Source organism: Apteryx rowi, unplaced genomic scaffold, assembly GCF_003343035.1.
Source record: "Apteryx rowi isolate R43461 unplaced genomic scaffold, aptRow1 scaffold_307, whole genome shotgun sequence".
Lineage (NCBI taxonomy): Eukaryota > Metazoa > Chordata > Aves > Apterygiformes > Apterygidae > Apteryx > Apteryx rowi.
The window spans coordinates 1,041,015-1,058,811 of NW_020449497.1; the positions used below are offsets into that span (position 1 = coordinate 1,041,015).

Consider the following 17,797-nt stretch of genomic DNA (forward strand, 5'->3'; position numbering starts at 1 on the left):
GAGCACGCGGGGCGAGGGCGCCATCCCCCTGCGGTCCCGGCCCGGGCACCGCCCCAGCTCGGGAGGAAAAGCGTCTCTGACCCGCTGCCTGCGCAGCCAGCGCTGTGCTGGCCGAGGGGCTCGCTGTTGGCAGCTGCAGTTATTTGCATCCCCAAAATCCCGGACTTTTTCACCGAGAATCTGGGAAAGGGTATCTGGATTCTCTAGTTTTGCTGATGTTTTTTCCCCCATGCGTGCGCATCCTCGCAGCTCTGGTTGTCTGGCCCTTGTGCCACCCCATGGCCTTTAAGCCCTTTTGGGACCGTGACCTCAAACACGTTTCACTGTGGATTTCTGCTTAGGGAACCATGAACAATCCCGTTTTGTGATGGATTGTGAATGTGCTGCTGTCTCTTTGCCCAGCCCGCAGGACTTTATATCTAAGATTTTCCTCTTCTAGATGCCGTGGGTTATGAACTGCCAAATGAAATCGCTCGTGTTTTGTTTTATCCAGGCATCCCAGATGATAGTGTCTTACGATGAACATGAAGTCAACAATACTTTCAAGTTTGGTGTGATCTATCAGAAATTTAGGCAGGTGAGTAAGCCCCATTTCATTCTGCTTAAGCGCACCCCAGCCGGCCAGAGGCCCGCTTTGCAAGAGATGCTCAAGACCTTCGAAGCCGAACCTTGGCCCTGTAGTTAACTTTCTCATGTGCAACACGTTATGTTACTGGGTGTCCTTACTAATAATGTGTTTCTTATTACTTGGATGTTTCCCTGGCTCATTAAAAAATGATGTGACTGAAAAATCAACATGTAAATCAGCCCACAAGCTGCTGCAGGGAGAAGTGGATGTGAAAATGCATTTTAGCAACCATGGTATTTTAATCAGCTGCATGTTTAGACAGTCAAACAGTTAGATTTGTGTTGGAAGACTGCAGGCTATGAGGACATGTGCTTGCTGAAAATGCTTTCATTAGCTCAGGAACTTCAGATGTGAAGCAGAGAGACAGATGAATCTTATAATTTATCAGAGATTATTCTGACAGGCATTCTCATTATCTTTACATATTGCATTTTATTTTCAATTGAATAACTAATGCAAGACCACAATTAGGTCTCCTTGTTTTGAGATATACCACACAAGGGATGATCAGGACTTAAATTTTCCAATGAAGTATTAATTTGTGTTTTGATATTGCCCATGCTTCATGCTAAGGCACCTTTCTTTGGGTCAGAAGCTGCTCTCGGCAGCTTCCCGTCTCGGCGGCCGAGCGGAGCGCGATGCTGCCATGGGTCATCTCCTGGGCTTCGCCCCGGTGGCAGCGGCAGATCGGGTCCCCGCAGCAGCCGAGTTCCCCGACGCTGCGGTCGGTGCGGCCCGGCTGCGGTGCGCGGCGAGCGTGGGATGGAGGGAGGGAGGGAGGGAAGGGTGCTGGGTCCTGTTGCCCGGGCTCGGCCGTGCGGCTGCAGCCCGGCTCCCGCCGGAGTCCAGGGAGGAGCAGCCGGGATGGCGGCCAAGGCAGCCGCGCGCTCGAGCGTGAACGCGGCCAGAGCTCGCACTCGCCTTCGGGCACAGCTCGCTAGCCGCCCCGTTCGCCTTTGGGGGCAGATCTTGGGCCCCTTATGAATGTTTCCCATGTCCAGTATTGAAGCTGGTCGGTATCCAGCTTTTCGTTTTGGGTCCATTATTCCTACATATGAATGCTCCTAGTATTTGTATATGACACCAGGTAAAACAAGAGATGCTTTTCCAGAGAACTATAGGTTTTGTAAATATGTTGTTCTTTACAGCTGTTTGGAAATAGCTTTACAGTTTGAGAATCATTTCTAATGCTTCCTGATCTTATGTTATATGTCCGTATATTCTGCAGACCCTCGAGGAAGAGTTGTTTGGAAATAACGAAGAGAGTCCTGCCTTCAAAAGCTTCCTGAGTTTGCTGGGAGACACCATAACACTGCAGGACTTTAAAGGGTACGTATGATAAAAAGAACAGTGTTACGAAGAGATTTAACAAGGGATCATGTAATATGTATAAGCACCTACTGTGCAAGCGTAGAAGTCGTCAACTGATGAGCCGAATGTGGGAAGCAGAATATACAAATATAGCTGCAGCTATAGCTTGGGCTTGCTTGTCAAAGCTGGGGGCGTTTCCAAAAATTTGGGACTGCCAATAGCAAGAAGCTTCCTTTCCTGCGATTCCGAGGTTGCGGGAAACCTGGCTGTATGGAGCCGTAAATGAAAGAAGCCGGCGTGGGGAGCGCGGGCCGCGTCACGTGGCGGCACGAGCCCAGCGCAGGCGCCGCGGGGCCGGCGGCCGCCCTGCGCTCCGAAGCCTGCGACGCCGCTCTGCCGCCGCCCCTGGGCTCCGGCCGGTGGTGGCAGCTCCGTCGCCCYGTGCGCGGCGCGTGCCCTGCCGTGTCCCTCTTGCCGGCCGCGGGGCGGAGAGAGGAGCGCTGCTGCCCCCGCCGCGTGCAGCCTGGCCCCGTCCGCGGCTCCGCCGCGCTCGCGGTTCACCCGCCTCCGTTTCCCCACCCGCCCTGCGCGGCCAGGTTTCGCGGAGGGCTGGACGTCAGCCACGGGCAGACAGGCGCCGAGTCGGTGTTCACCACGTTTCGGGACCGGGAGATCATGTTCCACGTCTCCACGAAGCTGCCGTTCACCGAAGGGGACGCGCAGCAGGTGAGGCGAGCCGCCCTGGGCGGGCGTTCCCGAGCCGACCCGCGGGGACGCGGCGGGTCCGTGGCTCGCGAGCGTGGCCCCGGCGCCAGGCGTCCTTGGGGCTCCCTGGTCGGCGGGAGCCCGGCTGCGCAGAGCCGGCGTTTGCTCCCGAGGAGACCGAGCCGCCGGCTTTGCTCTCCGTGCAGCTGCAGAGGAAGCGGCACATCGGGAACGACATCGTGGCGGTTATATTCCAAGAGGAGAACACGCCGTTTGTCCCGGACATGATCGCCTCCAACTTCTTGCATGCCTACATCGTCGTGCAGGTGGAAAACCCCGAGGCCGATAACGCCTCCTACAAGGTAAGGGCAAGCCGGAGCGGCCGGCGCGGCCGTTCGGCCCCAAATCCCAGCCCAGGGCTGAGAGCGGTGGCACCGCGGCCCCGCGCCACCAGCCAGCATCCTGCAGGGACCCTCGCTGGGGACCGCGCTCCGCCTGGGAAGCCCCTCGCTCCTCTCGCGCGYGCCGCTCGTTCCCAGCCCCTTCCTCCTGGGTTGTTTACCTATAACTGGTTTACGTGTAGCACGACATAGCTGATTTCCAAATTGCACATTTGCTGGAGTACGATTAGTAATATAACCGTTGTTGAGCATAGCTGATGTATGTGTGTGTGTGTATATATAAACATGTATTTGTGTGCATATATACATTTCCGTATGCACCAATACATAATGTGTGTGTGTATCGAACATGCATGTTTAACAGCTTACTAATATACTAAAGAAGCGTTAAATTATGGTGCCACTAAATATTTGAAGAAGCCTCGGGACAGCTCATTCCTTCTAAAGGAATCCTTCTAMAGACGTTGTCCAAGCGTAGGTAGCGTAAACCCTCTTCTGCCTCTGCCCCCGGTTAAGAGGCCCGGGAAAGCGCAGCTGTTTGGGTTGCAAGCACAAGGCGCAGAGCCACGAAAGGGAGCGCCGGGGGCGCGCGGGAGCGGGGGCTGCTCGCGGCRATGGCGGGGGCCGGGGCTCGCTGCCGGCGTACCGGCCGTGCCTGCCGCGGGACGTCGCCCCGTGCGCCCCAGGGTGCCGGTCCCCGTCCGCCCCAAGCCCCCGAGCCGCGACGGGATGGAGCTGCCCCTTCCCGCCGTCTCCGCGCTGGCAGCGGGCATCGGTTGCTTTGACTTCTAGCGTTGCAGAGGCAGCGTACGAAAACTGGAAGGGACGTTACGGAGCGGAGGCCAGTCATCCAAATTAAATTGTCACGGCAGAAGGATAATTTCCCAGCAGCGGCGGAGGCAGCCTGCCCTGCTGCCAGGGCCACGCGTCCAGAAGAGGAAAATAGCAGCTTGTTTTATATTCTTCCTTTTTCCCTCCCCGGTACCAAGGGGCCCCTTTCAGTCTGACTTCAGGTCCCCACTGAAATTTAGCAGCATCTGCTTTTGCGCCCTGCTGAACTGCAGGAAGCAGCCGGCCGCTTGCCAGAGCGCGCGGACGTCAGCAGGGGACTAGAGAGCGGGGAAGGCGGGCAGCGCTTTGCCCGGGAAGTGTCAGCCGACTTCTCGGAGAGCTCGGATCGCCGCCCGGCCGGGTGTCTGTGCTCGCCGAGGGGGCAGCGCGTGCGAGACGCGGCCAGGGATGCGGTGCAGCGTCGCGTGGGGGTTTCACGCGAGAGGCCTCGCGTGGCGCTGAGGATGGAGCCTGCGGGCGAGTGGATGCGAGGGGCCAGCGCCGGCGGGGTCCCAAGGCTCTGTCCCGGAGCGGTGCCCCGGAGCAGGGCTGCTCTCTGCTGGAGGGTGGGGACCCGTCACGAAGGGTAGCGCATCCCTGAAAAAGCAGAGGGATGAGGTGCGATAGCAGCCCTGGCAGAGGCAGGACGTCAGGGAGGAGGCTGCGACAGGCGGAAAGTCCTGTCTGCATCTTGCTCCTTCTCCCTTGTAGGTGGTGTTCAGCGTTGCGTGTGGTTTGCATGACTTTGTCGGAGATCCAGGGTGCTCTTGCACTTTGCAAGTGCCTGCGACCGGAACGAGACTGTGTTGCAAGGACTTTGCAGACCCAGTCTGCAAATTAAGGGGGAAGGCCGGCGAGTGCAGCTCGGAGAGCAGCGATGCCTTGCGCGAGCGGAGCGGCGCAGCGCTGTGCCCGGCCGTGGGGCGCAGCCAAGCGCTGCCTGGGCTCCTCTCCGGAGCGCGGGGGCTGGGGCGCAGCTCCGCCAGGGTCGCGGAGGTGGCCGCGAGGAGGAGAACGTCTGTGCTGCCTGCTGCGCTTCTGCCCTTGTGCGACGAGCGGTTTCTCTCGGCTCCGCAGGTGTCGGTCACGGCGCGGGAAGACGTCCCCTCCTTCGGCCCTCCTCTGCCCAGCCCGCCGGTGTTCCAAAAAGTAAGGCGGGAAGTGGCAAGCGCATCCCGAATATAAAAAAGAAAGAAAAGGGGAAATGTCTGAGAGGTTTCAGAATATGCCCGGTAGGGAAAATGTGACTGCCTGAATTTATATAAATTTATTCAAATTCAGCTCCCTTGGACCCTGTCTTCCCTGGGGGATAAATCCCTGCTGGTCTGCGCCAGACCCCGGCGGGGCAGCTGGCCGGGGCGAGGGCGCGAGGGGCGGCGTGGGGAGGCTGCTGGAGTGGTCTGCGCTTTCCGCTAGCGCTCCCGGGTCTGGGGGAGGCGGCAGGACGCTCTGCGCTAGGTTTTGGGGTCCGTAGAATTATGGTGCCAGAAATGTAAGAGCATTAAACTGGCTCTGGTTTCTCAAGTTTGCCTCTCCGCCTCCTCCTAGAGCCCGGAGTTCAGGGAGTTCCTGCTCACCAAGCTCATCAATGCTGAAAACGCCTGCTGCAAGTCTGACAAGTTTGCGAAGCTGGAGGTAAAGCTCTCCGCCTTCCCCTTCCCTTCCTTTCCCTCGCTGCCCTTTCCCAGGGCCGGGCGGGACTGGTGCGTGAAAGCAGAAAGCTCTTTTCCGTTTTCCTCCTAAACTGCTGCTTCTGCAGCGCTGCGTGGGGTCAGCGCTTGAGGGCAAGCACGGGGAGGGATGATCAAAGCATTTAAGTGCCGTAATAACGCGTGTGACGGGCATCTCCTGGGGCCTGGCGATGAGGAGCGGGAGGTCCCCTGGGCGGACTGGCCGGGGGAGCCAGCTGCTCCCGCCGTGCGGAGCCGGCTGCTCCTGCCATGCGGAGCCGGCGGGAGCATGCTGCTCTAAGGGCTGTCCCTGCCGCTCTTGAGGCAGCGTTTTGCAAACGCTGAGCCAGTCTGCAAACGGCAGTGACCCTTTCCGCTCCCACAGGACCGGACACGGGCCGCGCTGTTGGACAACCTCCACGACGAGCTCCACGGGCACACCCAGGCCATGCTGGGACTGGGGCCCGAGGAGGATAAACTTGAGAACGGAGGCCATGGGGGCTTTCTGGAGTCGTTTAAGGTAAACCTAAGTCCCTTGCCAAGAGCAAAGTTGAAATGCACCTGGGGTTGGCATGACGCTTTAACGGAAGATGCAGGTGGTTTTGAGGAAAAGGAGATATTTCTTGAAAGCAGAATCCCAGGGTGAGGCAGGAGCTCATCTCCACCAGAGCCGGTTCGGCTCGGGAGGCGCCTGAGCTAGTCGCTGTGGGAGCGCTCGAGGGTTCAGCGTGAGCACGTGCATCGCCGTTTTGCTGGACGAATGCCGTGCTCAGGGAAGCATCTCCAGAGCATCTGAGCATTTCTTCTCCCACCGCTGCGCTCTGGTATTTGTGGTGTCTTGAAAGTGGTCTTTTATTCAGGGCGAATATTCAGTCTCGGGCTTTAAATGCAGCCAGGACTCAGTTATTGCAAGAGAAGTCTCGGCAACTTGTCTCCGGGCTGCCGTGCTCCCGCATCCGTGGGGCTTTCCCTGTGCCGCTCTCGCTCACAGGGCACCTCGTGTGGGGCGAAGAGGCGCGGGAGGTCTGGCGTCCTGGGCAGCGAGGGCTCAGGGATCRCAGTCCTTCTCCTGAAAACAGGAGACAAAGTGAGGGGTAGTAGCTGTGAGGAGAAGAAAAGGTGCTGCGCRCGCCGGGGTGATGGGTGTAGAATAGTGTGTACGGGGAGAGGAGGGGGAATAGATTGGGGAAGAAATGAGAGAAAACGACCTGCGGGAAACCCCGAGCGGCTGTTCGAGGTGCTATAACGGTTGGTCGGGCGGTGGAGCTGCATGTGTAAAGGGCGGTCGAACAAAACCCCTGGGGATAAACTTGCCTGCAAGCCTCCTGCGACGGCCTCCTCGAGATGGAGAGGAAACGTAGCTGGGGAGGACTCGCGCGTGTGCACGTGGGCCGCACGCACGGGCCCGTGCGAGCAGCACCGAGCGGGGACGCGCGCTGCCGCCGGGGTGGATCTGTGCCCCGCTCCGGCCATGCCGCCCAGCCCGGCGCTCCCGGCTCCCTGAGCTGCCGGAGGCTCTCGTCCCAGGGAAGTATCTCCTGGAGCTGTAACATGGCCCCTTCCTGTATAAAGAGCCGGTTCACGGGGCGCCGGGCAGCAGCGGCAGAAATGGGCGCTTGGAGGAGCCGAGCGGTTGCCCGACGGCACGCGGCTGCGGGAGGTGCGCGGGCGCTGGGGCTCTGCTCCTGCCCGTGCTCAGGCGCGGGGTCCCGCGCAGCCGCGGGGGCTGCACAAACTCGGGCGCCGTGCGGGCTCCTGTCGCAGGGCTTGTTTCAAGGTTGCCGCGATGCTAACGCTGAATAATTGTCGTTTTCCCACGCTCTGTGCATATGAGAAGGTGGACTTTGCTCTCTCGGCGTTGCAGGGCGTCCCGGGGCAGGCGGCGGGCTCGGCTCTCAGGGCTGCTTTGCGTTTGCCGCGCTGCCTCTGGACCGCGCTGCTGATGGGCTGGCTGGCTTACGCACTCCGCGGCGCGTTTTCGGAGTGAGAGCGCGAAGGGAGGAACGGCAGAGGAGGCGGCTGGGGAGACGCCATCCGTCCCCTCCGTTGCACCGGACCTGCCTCCTCCGCTGGCCCTGCGGCGGGAGGACCGGGGCGCTGGGTGCCGCGGGCCAGAGCTGGCCCTGCCGGGCTTGCAGCCGGCGAGGGGTTGTGCCGGCCCCCGCCTGCGGGCAGGGGGCACCGGGCAGCTCCCCGTCCTCRCCGCGGGAAGCAGCCGGGCCGCGGGCGGCTGTGTCGGTGCCGCGCTCCCGCCGGTGGCGAGCTCCCGGAGCGGCACGCTGCGGGAACCCCTGGCCGCAGCGAAAACCCCTCGGCCACTTTTTTCTGCAAACACTGTTAAATTCTGTATGGATTCTTGATCTTAATAAATCAGACCTGATGGACTTCTGCTTGGTCTCCGTTTCCTTGGAGGGCAGGAGGGGCTGCCGGGCTCCCGGTTCTCTGGGTCCATTACAAAATTAATGGGCCAGGAAAGCAGTAGCAGCGATTCAGGCTAAATATGTTTTCCAAGCAAAAGCACGCCGAAGAGCAGAAGTGCGTTTGCTGATGAGGCTGTGAAGCCTCCGCCTTTGGCAGTTGATTAGAGCAGGTCGGACAGATACCAGTATGGGCCCGGGAAGCTGCAGGCGGAAGCAATGCCGTTTCGGAGTGGGAGGCAGGACCGGAGGCCGCTCGGCGGCTCCTGCCTTTGCCATGTCCCTTCCTCGCCGAGTTCGAGGCGAGTGGCCCTGGACACGCACCCGACCGCTGGCTTGCAGACGAGACRTTTGGGGGGGAACCGCGTGCCGGCAGGAGCCGGGGTGGCGGCTGCGTTTCCCCGGGTGGCTCTTGGGTTTGGTGCGCGCTAGGACTCGGGGCAGAGGAGCGGGGCAGTGGCACCGGGCTCCGCGGCTCCGCGGGGGGACGCCTGGCTCCGGCGCCGGCTCTAACGCRGTTCTTGTCCTCTCCCCCGGCGGCGCGCAGCGAGCGATCCGGGTGCGCAGCCACTCCATGGAGACCATGGTGGGCAGCCAGAGGAAGCACCACGGCGGCGGCATCCCCGGCAGCCTCAGCGGGGGCATCGCCCACAACAGCGCCGAGCTCTCCAAGACCACCTTCTCGGTGAGTGCCCGCGCTCCCTGCCCCGCGCCCGCCCTGCCCTCCTGCCCCGGCGGAGCCAGACCCGCTTCTGGGGGCTTCGGCCAAAAAGGAGCTCCGGCACTGCGGTTTTTCCAGATGCCCGGGCTGGGATGGGGAGCAGCGAAATTCCTAGCAGGATATTTAGTCTTAGGAATTTCTAGGAGGAAGCTTTATTTGCCTAAAACGTGGACTGTTCTGTTTCTTCAGCCTCCGGTGCCAGTGGCTGCCGCCAAGAACCAGTCCCGGAGCCCTATCAAGCGGCGTTCAGGGCTGTTCCCTCGCCTGCACACAGGCTCTGAAAGCCAGCCGGAGAGCAGGACAAGATGGTAAAGCTGCCGTTGCCGTAGCTGCGGTTTTCCCCCTGTTTTCCGGCTTTGGGAATCGCTCTGTGCATGCGCCTGCYTGCAGCAGCTGCTCGCCCTGGATGCTGGCAGCCAATCCTGAGCGAATTTGGCAGAGGCAAAGGTCTCGGATTATTAACTTCCCACGCGTTTAACGCAGTTACGTGGCCTGGCAGGAGGCAGACCCTGCCAGACAAGTCCACACGGGAACTCAGTCTTACGAGACACACTGTAGAAAGCCAGCATTYGCTGTTGCTATTGCTTAGAAACCTGTTGATGTAACGATGGCTTTCCCTGATCCAGAGGGGAGGAGACACCGTTCCCTGGTGCGATTAGCCCCGGAAGGCGACTCTGCCTCGCGCCGGCTGGCCGGGGCTGCCCTCCGAAAGCCGATGCCGCGTTTCGCCGGCGCCTGGAGCGACCCGGGCGCAGGCAGGGGTCGGGTCCGCGGCGGCAGCTGAGGCCACGCTGTCCCTTGCCCTGTTTCCTCCCTGAGGCCGTTGCTCCTTTCTGCCGGCATCCAGGTCCTGCTGCTGCGACCCCCGGACACCGGCCGGCAGCCGGGGTTTCTCCTGCCCTGTTAAAGGCACTGGTGTCTTGGGTCCCTTCTCTCTGCTTTAAATGTAAGCAGCGGTACGAAAAGAGCATCAGTCATCGTTATGGTTTAGCACTTGGTGTTAAGGGATGTATCTGACCAAGCGTTTCAAGGCTCTTGTGTCGGTTATGCCACCGGCCTTTTCTGTGCCCCTAGCGACAGCGTTTCTGGAGCCCAGAAGATGCCAGATACGGGACATTCCTCTCAAGAGATGAAATCCGAAACCTCATCCAACCCCAGCTCCCCCGAAATATGCCCCAGCAAAGACAGGTGAGTGGGAGCGGCGGCAGCTCGCTCCTGCTTCCCGCTGGAGCACGGGTTCCCGCGGTCGCCATGCAGCGACGGGTCAGCGGGGATTTGTCAAACAAAACCTGCCTCCTGGTTTCCCTACAAATAAGTTTGGCATTAAGGGAGGGCAGAAAACAGCTGCTGGTGGTTCACGCACATGGCTCCTTTACTGCCTGAAAATAGCCATCTTTTGAGAAAAAGAACAGCAAGAAGAGTATTGGACAGAAGGTGTCCAAAACCCCAAGGCGTGGGAGCTGGAGAGGGCCGAGGCGCCCCGTCCCTCCTGCCGTGCGGGGAGTTAACCCGCCTGCTTGCGTCCGCTGGGCTGGCGACGCCTCCGCGCCGCTCTCGCGAGCTCGTGAGCTCGCTCGGGGACGGTTATTTGTAGGGGACCCGCGGTGCTCGGCCCGTGGTGCTCAGCCCATGGTGCCCAGCACGGACGTGTCCCGGCGGCGCGGCGCGACAGACAGAGTTTCCCCCGCTGCCTGTTTCGCCCCGTTTGTGCTCCCCCAGGCCGTTTATCAAGCTGAAGGAGAACGGGCGGGCGAACATCTCGCGCTCCTCCTCGAGCACGAGCAGCTTCAGCAGCACRGCGGGCGAGAGCGAGACCCTGGAGGAGTACGACAGCGTGGTACGTGCCGGCGGCTGCCGCGTGTCGGGTCGGCTCCTGCGGTGCCCGGGCCGCTGGGACGGGGTGGGGGGCCGGGCGGGGGGGGTCGGCTCTGTCGGACCCTCGCGTGGGGCGCAGCCAGCCGAGGCCTCCTGGAGGCGACCGGCCCAGCTCCATCTCCCCCCTGCAGGGAAGCCAGCCGTCCACCGCGTCGCCCTTCAAGCAGGACGCGTTCGTCTACAGCGCCTCGCCCGGCGCCGAGAGCCCGAGCGGGGCCGCGGCCACCCCTGTGATCATGAGCCGGAGCCCCACAGGTGGGTCGGAGCCGCCGGTCCCCGTCCTCCTCCTCCTCCTCCTCCTCGCTGTCCTCATCGTCCTCCTGCTCATCCTCATCCCCATCCTCCTCCTGCTCATCCTCCTCCTCCTACTTGTACCTGTCCTCCTCGTCCTCCTGCTCATCCTCATCCCTGTCCTCCTCATCCTCCTGCTTGTCCTCCTGCTCATCCTCATCCCCGTCCTGCTCGTCCTCCTGCTCATCCTTCTCCTCCTCCTCCTCCTCCTCCTCCTGCTGCTCATCCCTGTCCTCCCCATCGTCATCATCCTCCTCCTCCTGCTCATCCCCGTCCTCCCGCTCCCGGGGCCGCTCAGCTTTCCCTCCTGGCTGTCGCACGGGATGTTTGCCCCGGAAAGCCGCCGGGCCCCACGGCAAGGAACACCCCCCTCCACCCCACTGCTGCCGGGAAGCCTGCTGGGCTCTGCCGGTGCTCCCGGCCCCGACATGCTGGGAGCCTGTTTCTGAGTGAGCCTCATCGAGGACGCAGAGCCCAGTTTCAAGCACTATTAACTTCAGTAAATTTAGGACCTGCTGGCTTAAAATTAATGGGGCAGAACAAGCAGTTCTGGGATTAGAAATGCAGCCGAATGTTTTTTTTATCCGGCTGAACTGTCTTTGGCCTGAGCAAGGAGCCTGCAGAGAGCTAATGAAGTCCTCGCTCGCTCCGAAAACACTGATGAGAGAGGTGCTTTGGAGACGCATCCTCACGGCTTTGCAGGCTTGTCTAACATGCTTTATTTCTATATCTCCTTGGGGAATCTCTTTTCCTTATAAATTGGAGTGCATAGGTGGCTTTTGTTGTGGTTTTGTTTACTCCTTTCCCTCTTGACAGACATTTCCAGTAGTCTTGGAAACTCGCAGTCTCCATGGAATGAGCCATGACTCACAAATTATTTAATAAACAAGCAGCTTGCTTTGGTCTTGCATCTATTACACCTACCGGTAACTTACTCTGCCACTAACGCCATCCATTTTAGTAAGACAATTTGCAAATTAAGGTACAATTCAACATGCGTAAAATTGGCAAAATGGGCCCTTTGTTAATCCATTAAAGTAATGACACCGTTCTGTGCTGGAAAGTTTTGCATGTTCAGGGCATCTGCATCACTCTCTCCTTATCCACAAACCGACAACTGTTTTAATTTCCTCATGCACCACAGAGCCTGCTGGAAGAAATGATGATTCAAATGAAAAATGCACATTATGAACTTACGCCCTGTTTGCAAAACAGCCAGACAGCTGCAAATTCACCTTTAACAATTCAGTAATTGGGAACAACTCTAGGAGAAAAATTGAGCTGAAAAACAGTCTGGTTTGCTTTCTCTTTTGTAGCTCAGCACCCCACAAGTCCTCCTCCTTATTGGATTAGTGATTTCCTGAAGTATTAAAACGGTCCCTTTTAATGTTTGAAGTGTTTATTTTGTATTTTCCCTGCCAAGAACATTGAAATCCACCCATACATTACACTGATCAGTCATTTGTTGTAGCCTTTTCAGTGGCATTTCTATTAGAAAGATTGTGTATTATAATTAAGCCTCAATTTATTCCATCAACGACATTTAATGTACAGATTTTGCCAAGCATTCAGCCCAAACAGACTAAACATTGATAACATTCGTGACAGTCTATTAAACTGCCTGGCTGTCAAGCTGGTCTAGCAGCAGTCAATATTACAGCTTAAACAAGTATTCTTGTTCATTGATTTTTTCCCTTCTTTTTTTGCTTTTTTTCCCCACCCCCCCAGCAGACATAAAGAACAGAAACTCTCCAAGGTCAAATCTGAAGTTTCGCTTCGATAAGCTCAGCCACTGCAGCTCCAGCACGGTACGTCTGCGCCGTTGGGGGACAGGGACGGGGCGGCACAGCGTGGCACGACCCACCGCCGGCCCCCGTCGGTCCTGCTGGAAATCAGCAAAGCGAGGCCAGCGCAGAGGCTTCCGGGGCTGCTTGCTCCTTCCCTTGCAATTCAAGGACATTTTTCTGTTCTTTCATTTAGAGTCACTAGCAGGAAAAAGCAGTCACAAACTTTTAGAAGGTGAGTGTTTGCGATACCGTGTAAATGATTTGTCGCATCTGCGGTCAAACGTGCATCCCTTAAAGACCGCTAACATTGGATAATTGCACTGTTTATTAAATATGCGATCAAAAACATATCTTAAAAGGCCCTAAATGCTCTTGCGAGATGGGGACAGCATTGAATGAGGAAAGCTGCAGAGGTTCCCGCCGTTCCCGCGGCGGCTCCGCACCCCGGGGAGAAGCCCCTCGAGGGGTCGGTTTGGGCACCGCCGCCGGGGCGCGGGCGCTCGCCGCCGCGGCCCCTGACGCTGCCGCTCTCTTTCCTTCCGCAGAGAATTTCCATGTCGGCAAAGGGAAATCGCTTCTCCCCAGCATCCCGTGGGAAGACGCGCGCTGCGCTAGCGGCAGGACGCCTTCGCCGGCTCGGCCGAGCCCCCGCCAGCGCGAATGGCCCCCGGCCGCCGCTCGAAGGGCGAGCGCCTCGCTAGCCAGCGTCCCGCATCCCGCGCACCGGCCCCGCGTCCCGCTGTGTCCCCGGAGCGCGGCCGGGGCTTCGGCGTCCTGCCGCGGCTGGCACGAGGGCGAGCGGGATGGGCGCGCCGCTGTCCCCGTGCTGCAGCCTCGCGGTTCTCCGGGGCGAGTGCTTGGATTTTTTTCCTTTTTCCCCGGTTTGGGCGTTAGCACAAGCTCTTCCAGAGCTCCCCGTCGCTTGCCGTCGCGCCCGCCGGGACGGGCTGCTCTGGCCGTGCGGCAGTGCTCGCGCCGGGGCCAGCGGCTGCGTCGGTCCCACGGAGAGCCGCCGGGGCCGGGCGCCGTTTCTCGGCTCCCCCGCCGCGGTTCGGCTCCTCGTCCCCAGCACGCTCGGCACCGGCCCCGGGCTCCCAGCTCAGCCGCGCTTCCCCGCTGCGCTCCTGGCCGCTGCCAGCTTTCCTTTGGCTCCAGACCGGGAGCCGGAGGAGCGGATACGGTGAAGGGGCCGGTTCTCCGCCTGCGCGGAGCTGAGACGGGTCCTGGGACCGCTGAGCTTTTCCCCCGCGTGGAAGTCCGACCACGGGCCTGGAAAGATTGACCAAAGCCAAAGCTGTCGCATAGCTAACGAGTCAAATTGGCACTGAGGGACGTTTATCCTATGGGCTTGGCTCTGTCCTGTGGGCTGGATCTACAGGCAAGCGAATGCATAAACCTCCAGGGACCGTGGCGGCACCGGGCTGCTTTGCCCCTTGCAGAATCCGTCCCTCTGCTTGTGGACGTGCTTCTGTTTGCCTTGAAAGACGGGGTTATGAGTTCTGCAAGGCGCTTCCCTGTAGCGCCCTTTTCCAGGGAGTGCCCCTCTGAAAAGGCCGCTGGAGTCCTTTTGTTCCTACAGACCTTTATCCCAGGTTTACCGAAGTCTGTCCAGGAATTTCAGGATGCTCGTAGATTTCCCCTAACAATTTTCTAAAAGAGACACTGCAATTTTGCAGAGATGCTCCTGCCCGCTTACATTAATCTGGGATCTTTGCAAAGAATATCTCATGAAATAAAGTTTTTGCTTTCAAGTGAAAACAAATTTTTGAGTAGGAACTCGTCCTGAATGAAAACAAAACTTTGAGTCCTGAAGTTAATTTTACAGATTTGGAGTTCAGAGGGGCACAAAAGTACCTGACAGCTAATTTTATGATACAGATGCAAAATTGCATGTCTAGAAGCAGGCTCCCGAATACTAGAATTGGGACCGTGGCAGCCATCTCAGCGGGTGATTTTTGGTGCCGCTACTGGAGTTTCCCAGGGGTTGAGCCTGCTCCCACGGGATGCCGTGGCGGCTCGGAGAAGCCCGGGAAGAGCTTTGAGCTTTTCTATTGAGGCAAATGCTTGTAGGACCAGCCCATCACCCCCCGTTCCCTCCCCACCCGGACCAGAGCAAACCAAACCAACCCCCTTTGCTAACCTAGGGCTCTGCATGGTACTATCTAACAMCCTTAGTATGAGGTACGTACGGGTGCTCCCACTTATGCATGTAATTTATCTATTTGAAAAGAAAAAATTGTAGCCCTAATGGGAGAGGAATCAAATTAAAGAAAGAAATGCAATGTGAAAAAAGTGGAGAACAGCTTCACAGYATTGGCTGTGCTGTATGGGGATTATTAAGTACAAGTAACCACCAGTGACTACACTCCCTTCTGCTTTCATTGAGCTGGATTTAAACAGAGTTTAAATCTCAAGATCTTGTTTGCAAGAGGAAAAGCACAATGTGTTTAGCCTGGTTTGTAGCTAGCTCTAGATGTCTCAGGTTCCAAAYAGTTTGGTGTTCAGCACTTCTATCTGGGTATGCTTCAGCAGCACTTTTAAATCCATCCCCACTCTTCCTCTTAGAAGCTTTTTGTTGGGTTTTCTTATGCCAGGCAGTGAAATACTGATTGGTGGAAAAACTTGTTTTGAGGTTATGTTTTGGGTTTTTTTCCTAAGAAATTGCTTGATGTCATCGCTCGCATGGGTGTTGATCTCTGTGAGATCTTTCAGCGGAAGATGCAGTGTCTACTGTGGGCTGGGTGTATTTTTTTCATTTTCTTCTTTTTACTTGAAACTGTGACTTTCCTTTTTGACCTAGATTGATTTTTTTAAAGTTATTTGAATGTGATTTAAAGGAGCGCAGGACAGTTTGAGACTACAGGGAGGGAGATGCAAGGACCCGGACTCGTCTCTAAGCATGCCAACCTCCTGGGATGGGAGAGGAGCAGGAGAAACGAGGTCTGGGACAAAGTTTTCAAGTTGCTCCCGAGTATTTTGTGCCATTTGCAAAAGCGCTCTTCATGGCTAGCTGTAAAAACCTGCTGCAGGATCCGTAGTGACCCCTGGGTTTTTAGTGCTCCCATCCTAGCCGAGCTTTAGTGTGGTTTCTGCCTTGCAGTCGTGAGCGCGCCGCGTTTGCCTTTCCGCGTCCTGTCCTGAACYGTTGTGTCGCCGCGCTGGCACCGTCGAGCGGTCGCCTTCGACCTCGGAGGCATTTGCACTTCCAGTGGTGGGTGAAGATGTTCCTGTATATACTGCAAAATGTTTTGGGCTTAAGTGATAGATATATATATCTTTTATATATATATGAAAGAAAGGATCCTTAATCAACACTAAAACTATTGGGCAGTGCATTTTTTTTTCATTTTTGAGAGAGAAATGGGTTTCGTTTTTAAGCGCCAGCTAAGGCCGTTTCAGGGTCCGTTTCCTCACGTAGGCGGCTCTGGGGCTGGGGGAGCGGGGCCGGCGTCCGGCACCCGTCTGCTCCCGCGCTAACGGGGGAGCTGCGGCAGTGCAAACCCTGCACGTTGCCGTGATTCCTGGAAAGGCGCTGGGAGCCGCTCCGCAGCGGGCGCCAAGGGCCGCAGCTCTGCCGTCGTGGGGTTGCACTTCAGCACAGCGGCACAGCGCTTTTTTTCCCGAGAGAACAGGGATGCTCCCGTGTGCATACCTGATTTCTTCCCGGGAGCTTGCGGGGTCTTGAGGGGGCCGGGACACGTCACCACCGTAGGGGAACCTACTAACCCCGACCGAGGGTCGGGCTCGGGGGCTTCTTGGCGGCCTCGGGCACGATTGCACCAGGCGTTCGGCCCTGGCACCCGCTTTTGGGATGCGTGGCGGAGCGGAGCAGAGCGCCGCTGCGGATCGCGCCCTGCGCTCGCGCTGCTTTGCTTGCCTTCATGCTCCTGCCCTGCTGGAGCTGGCAAAGACGRCTTCATTTCTGAATCTTACCGCATGCTTTCATTATTTTTAATGAATGTAGCACTGYGTAAGTCCTGCAAAGGAAAAGGCTGAATTTATATCATTAGAATGTGAAGAGAGTTTATAGAGTGAAAAGAAAACTTGAAGAAATGTTATGACATTTATTATGACAAAATATTATTTTTTTTGTAGAGAGGCGGTGCTTTGTAGTTCCTGGTGGCCTATGTCTGTTGTAAATAATGTACATTTAATTTATTGCTATGGTAGCAGATTGTATTTGTTATGTATAAAACTAAAGGTTCACAAATGTATATTTTGTTGCTTAAATGTGTCTTTGCAAAATTCACAATAAATAACATATTTTGTGTCCATATGTGTACTACACTGTGTATGTCCATAAAGCAGCAGCTTCTACTGAGCTCTTTGGGAAGCCTGTGATCTTCCGTACGTGCCTGTAAAAACCATGCGACAGCAAGGACCGTGGGTGACGTATTGCTGATTTGAAGCTGTGTAAAGTTAAATGCAGTCACTAGCAAAAGTAAGAGTGTCAGAGTGCATAAGGTGTAAATCGGGACGTTTCTACTGATTTTAGTAATGCTAAGGCCAAATCGTTCTGTTTCAAACACAGTGACTGTAAACAAGTGAATACGCTTTCTGAACCAGAATTAGTGCCACAGAAAGCTTCATCTAAGTCATTTAGTGATAGCATTAGAAATAAAATCTGTCCATGTCATTTGCCAGACCACACGTGGCAAAGAAAATAAACAGGCAGCAATTCAGTCTGCCTAAAACAGCTTAGTGCACCCCGCGCCGCCAGTCTTTGGCATCGTGGCTGTCTTGCGGACGTCCTCTGTGAGCTAACTATGAAATTGGATTTTTCTCTCTCGAGCTCCTCAGGCACCCTTTCAAACCCTGTAATTTCCCAGACCTCTTCCTCCTGGTACGCTAAGAAAAGAGCTGTTATTGTTTGGAGGCAGCCAGTCTGGGAAATTTTCCCCACGGCTCAGTCTGAATGCAGAACAAAACTATTAGCCAGTGTGTGCGTTTTTTTTTTTTTTAACATTTTGTAATGAGGGGAACAAATGCACTCGGCTGTACCTTTGGGAGTAAAATACGTGACTTTGTGAGGACAGGACGGCACCAGGGGGGGATCTGGCTCGCCGAGGGCTCCCGCTGCGGTGCTGGGGCRGCACGGGCTGGGGTCCCGCCAGGCGCAGCCGCTCACGGTGCACGGAGGTTTCTGCAGGAGGCGCAGCC

General features: G+C 57.1%; 1 protein-coding gene across 1 annotated transcript in view; it reads left to right on the forward strand.

The window, feature by feature from the left end:
* Positions 1 to 16,911, forward strand: part of RAP1GAP2 (RAP1 GTPase activating protein 2) — a 53,713-nt gene extending 36,802 nt beyond the window's left edge. The window contains exons 11-25 of the mRNA XM_026070263.1: positions 494 to 577; positions 1,857 to 1,957; positions 2,536 to 2,665; positions 2,851 to 3,006; positions 4,954 to 5,025; positions 5,425 to 5,511; positions 5,932 to 6,066; positions 8,511 to 8,648; positions 8,874 to 8,992; positions 9,759 to 9,872; positions 10,404 to 10,521; positions 10,691 to 10,814; positions 12,579 to 12,658; positions 12,831 to 12,869; positions 13,183 to 16,911. Of these exons, the coding sequence (XP_025926048.1) occupies positions 494 to 577; positions 1,857 to 1,957; positions 2,536 to 2,665; positions 2,851 to 3,006; positions 4,954 to 5,025; positions 5,425 to 5,511; positions 5,932 to 6,066; positions 8,511 to 8,648; positions 8,874 to 8,992; positions 9,759 to 9,872; positions 10,404 to 10,521; positions 10,691 to 10,814; positions 12,579 to 12,658; positions 12,831 to 12,839 (1,467 nt within the window). The 3' untranslated portion in view covers positions 12,840 to 12,869; positions 13,183 to 16,911. The remainder of the gene's footprint in view (positions 1 to 493; positions 578 to 1,856; positions 1,958 to 2,535; positions 2,666 to 2,850; positions 3,007 to 4,953; positions 5,026 to 5,424; positions 5,512 to 5,931; positions 6,067 to 8,510; positions 8,649 to 8,873; positions 8,993 to 9,758; positions 9,873 to 10,403; positions 10,522 to 10,690; positions 10,815 to 12,578; positions 12,659 to 12,830; positions 12,870 to 13,182) is intronic.
* Positions 16,912 to 17,797: the final 886 nt, after the last annotated feature.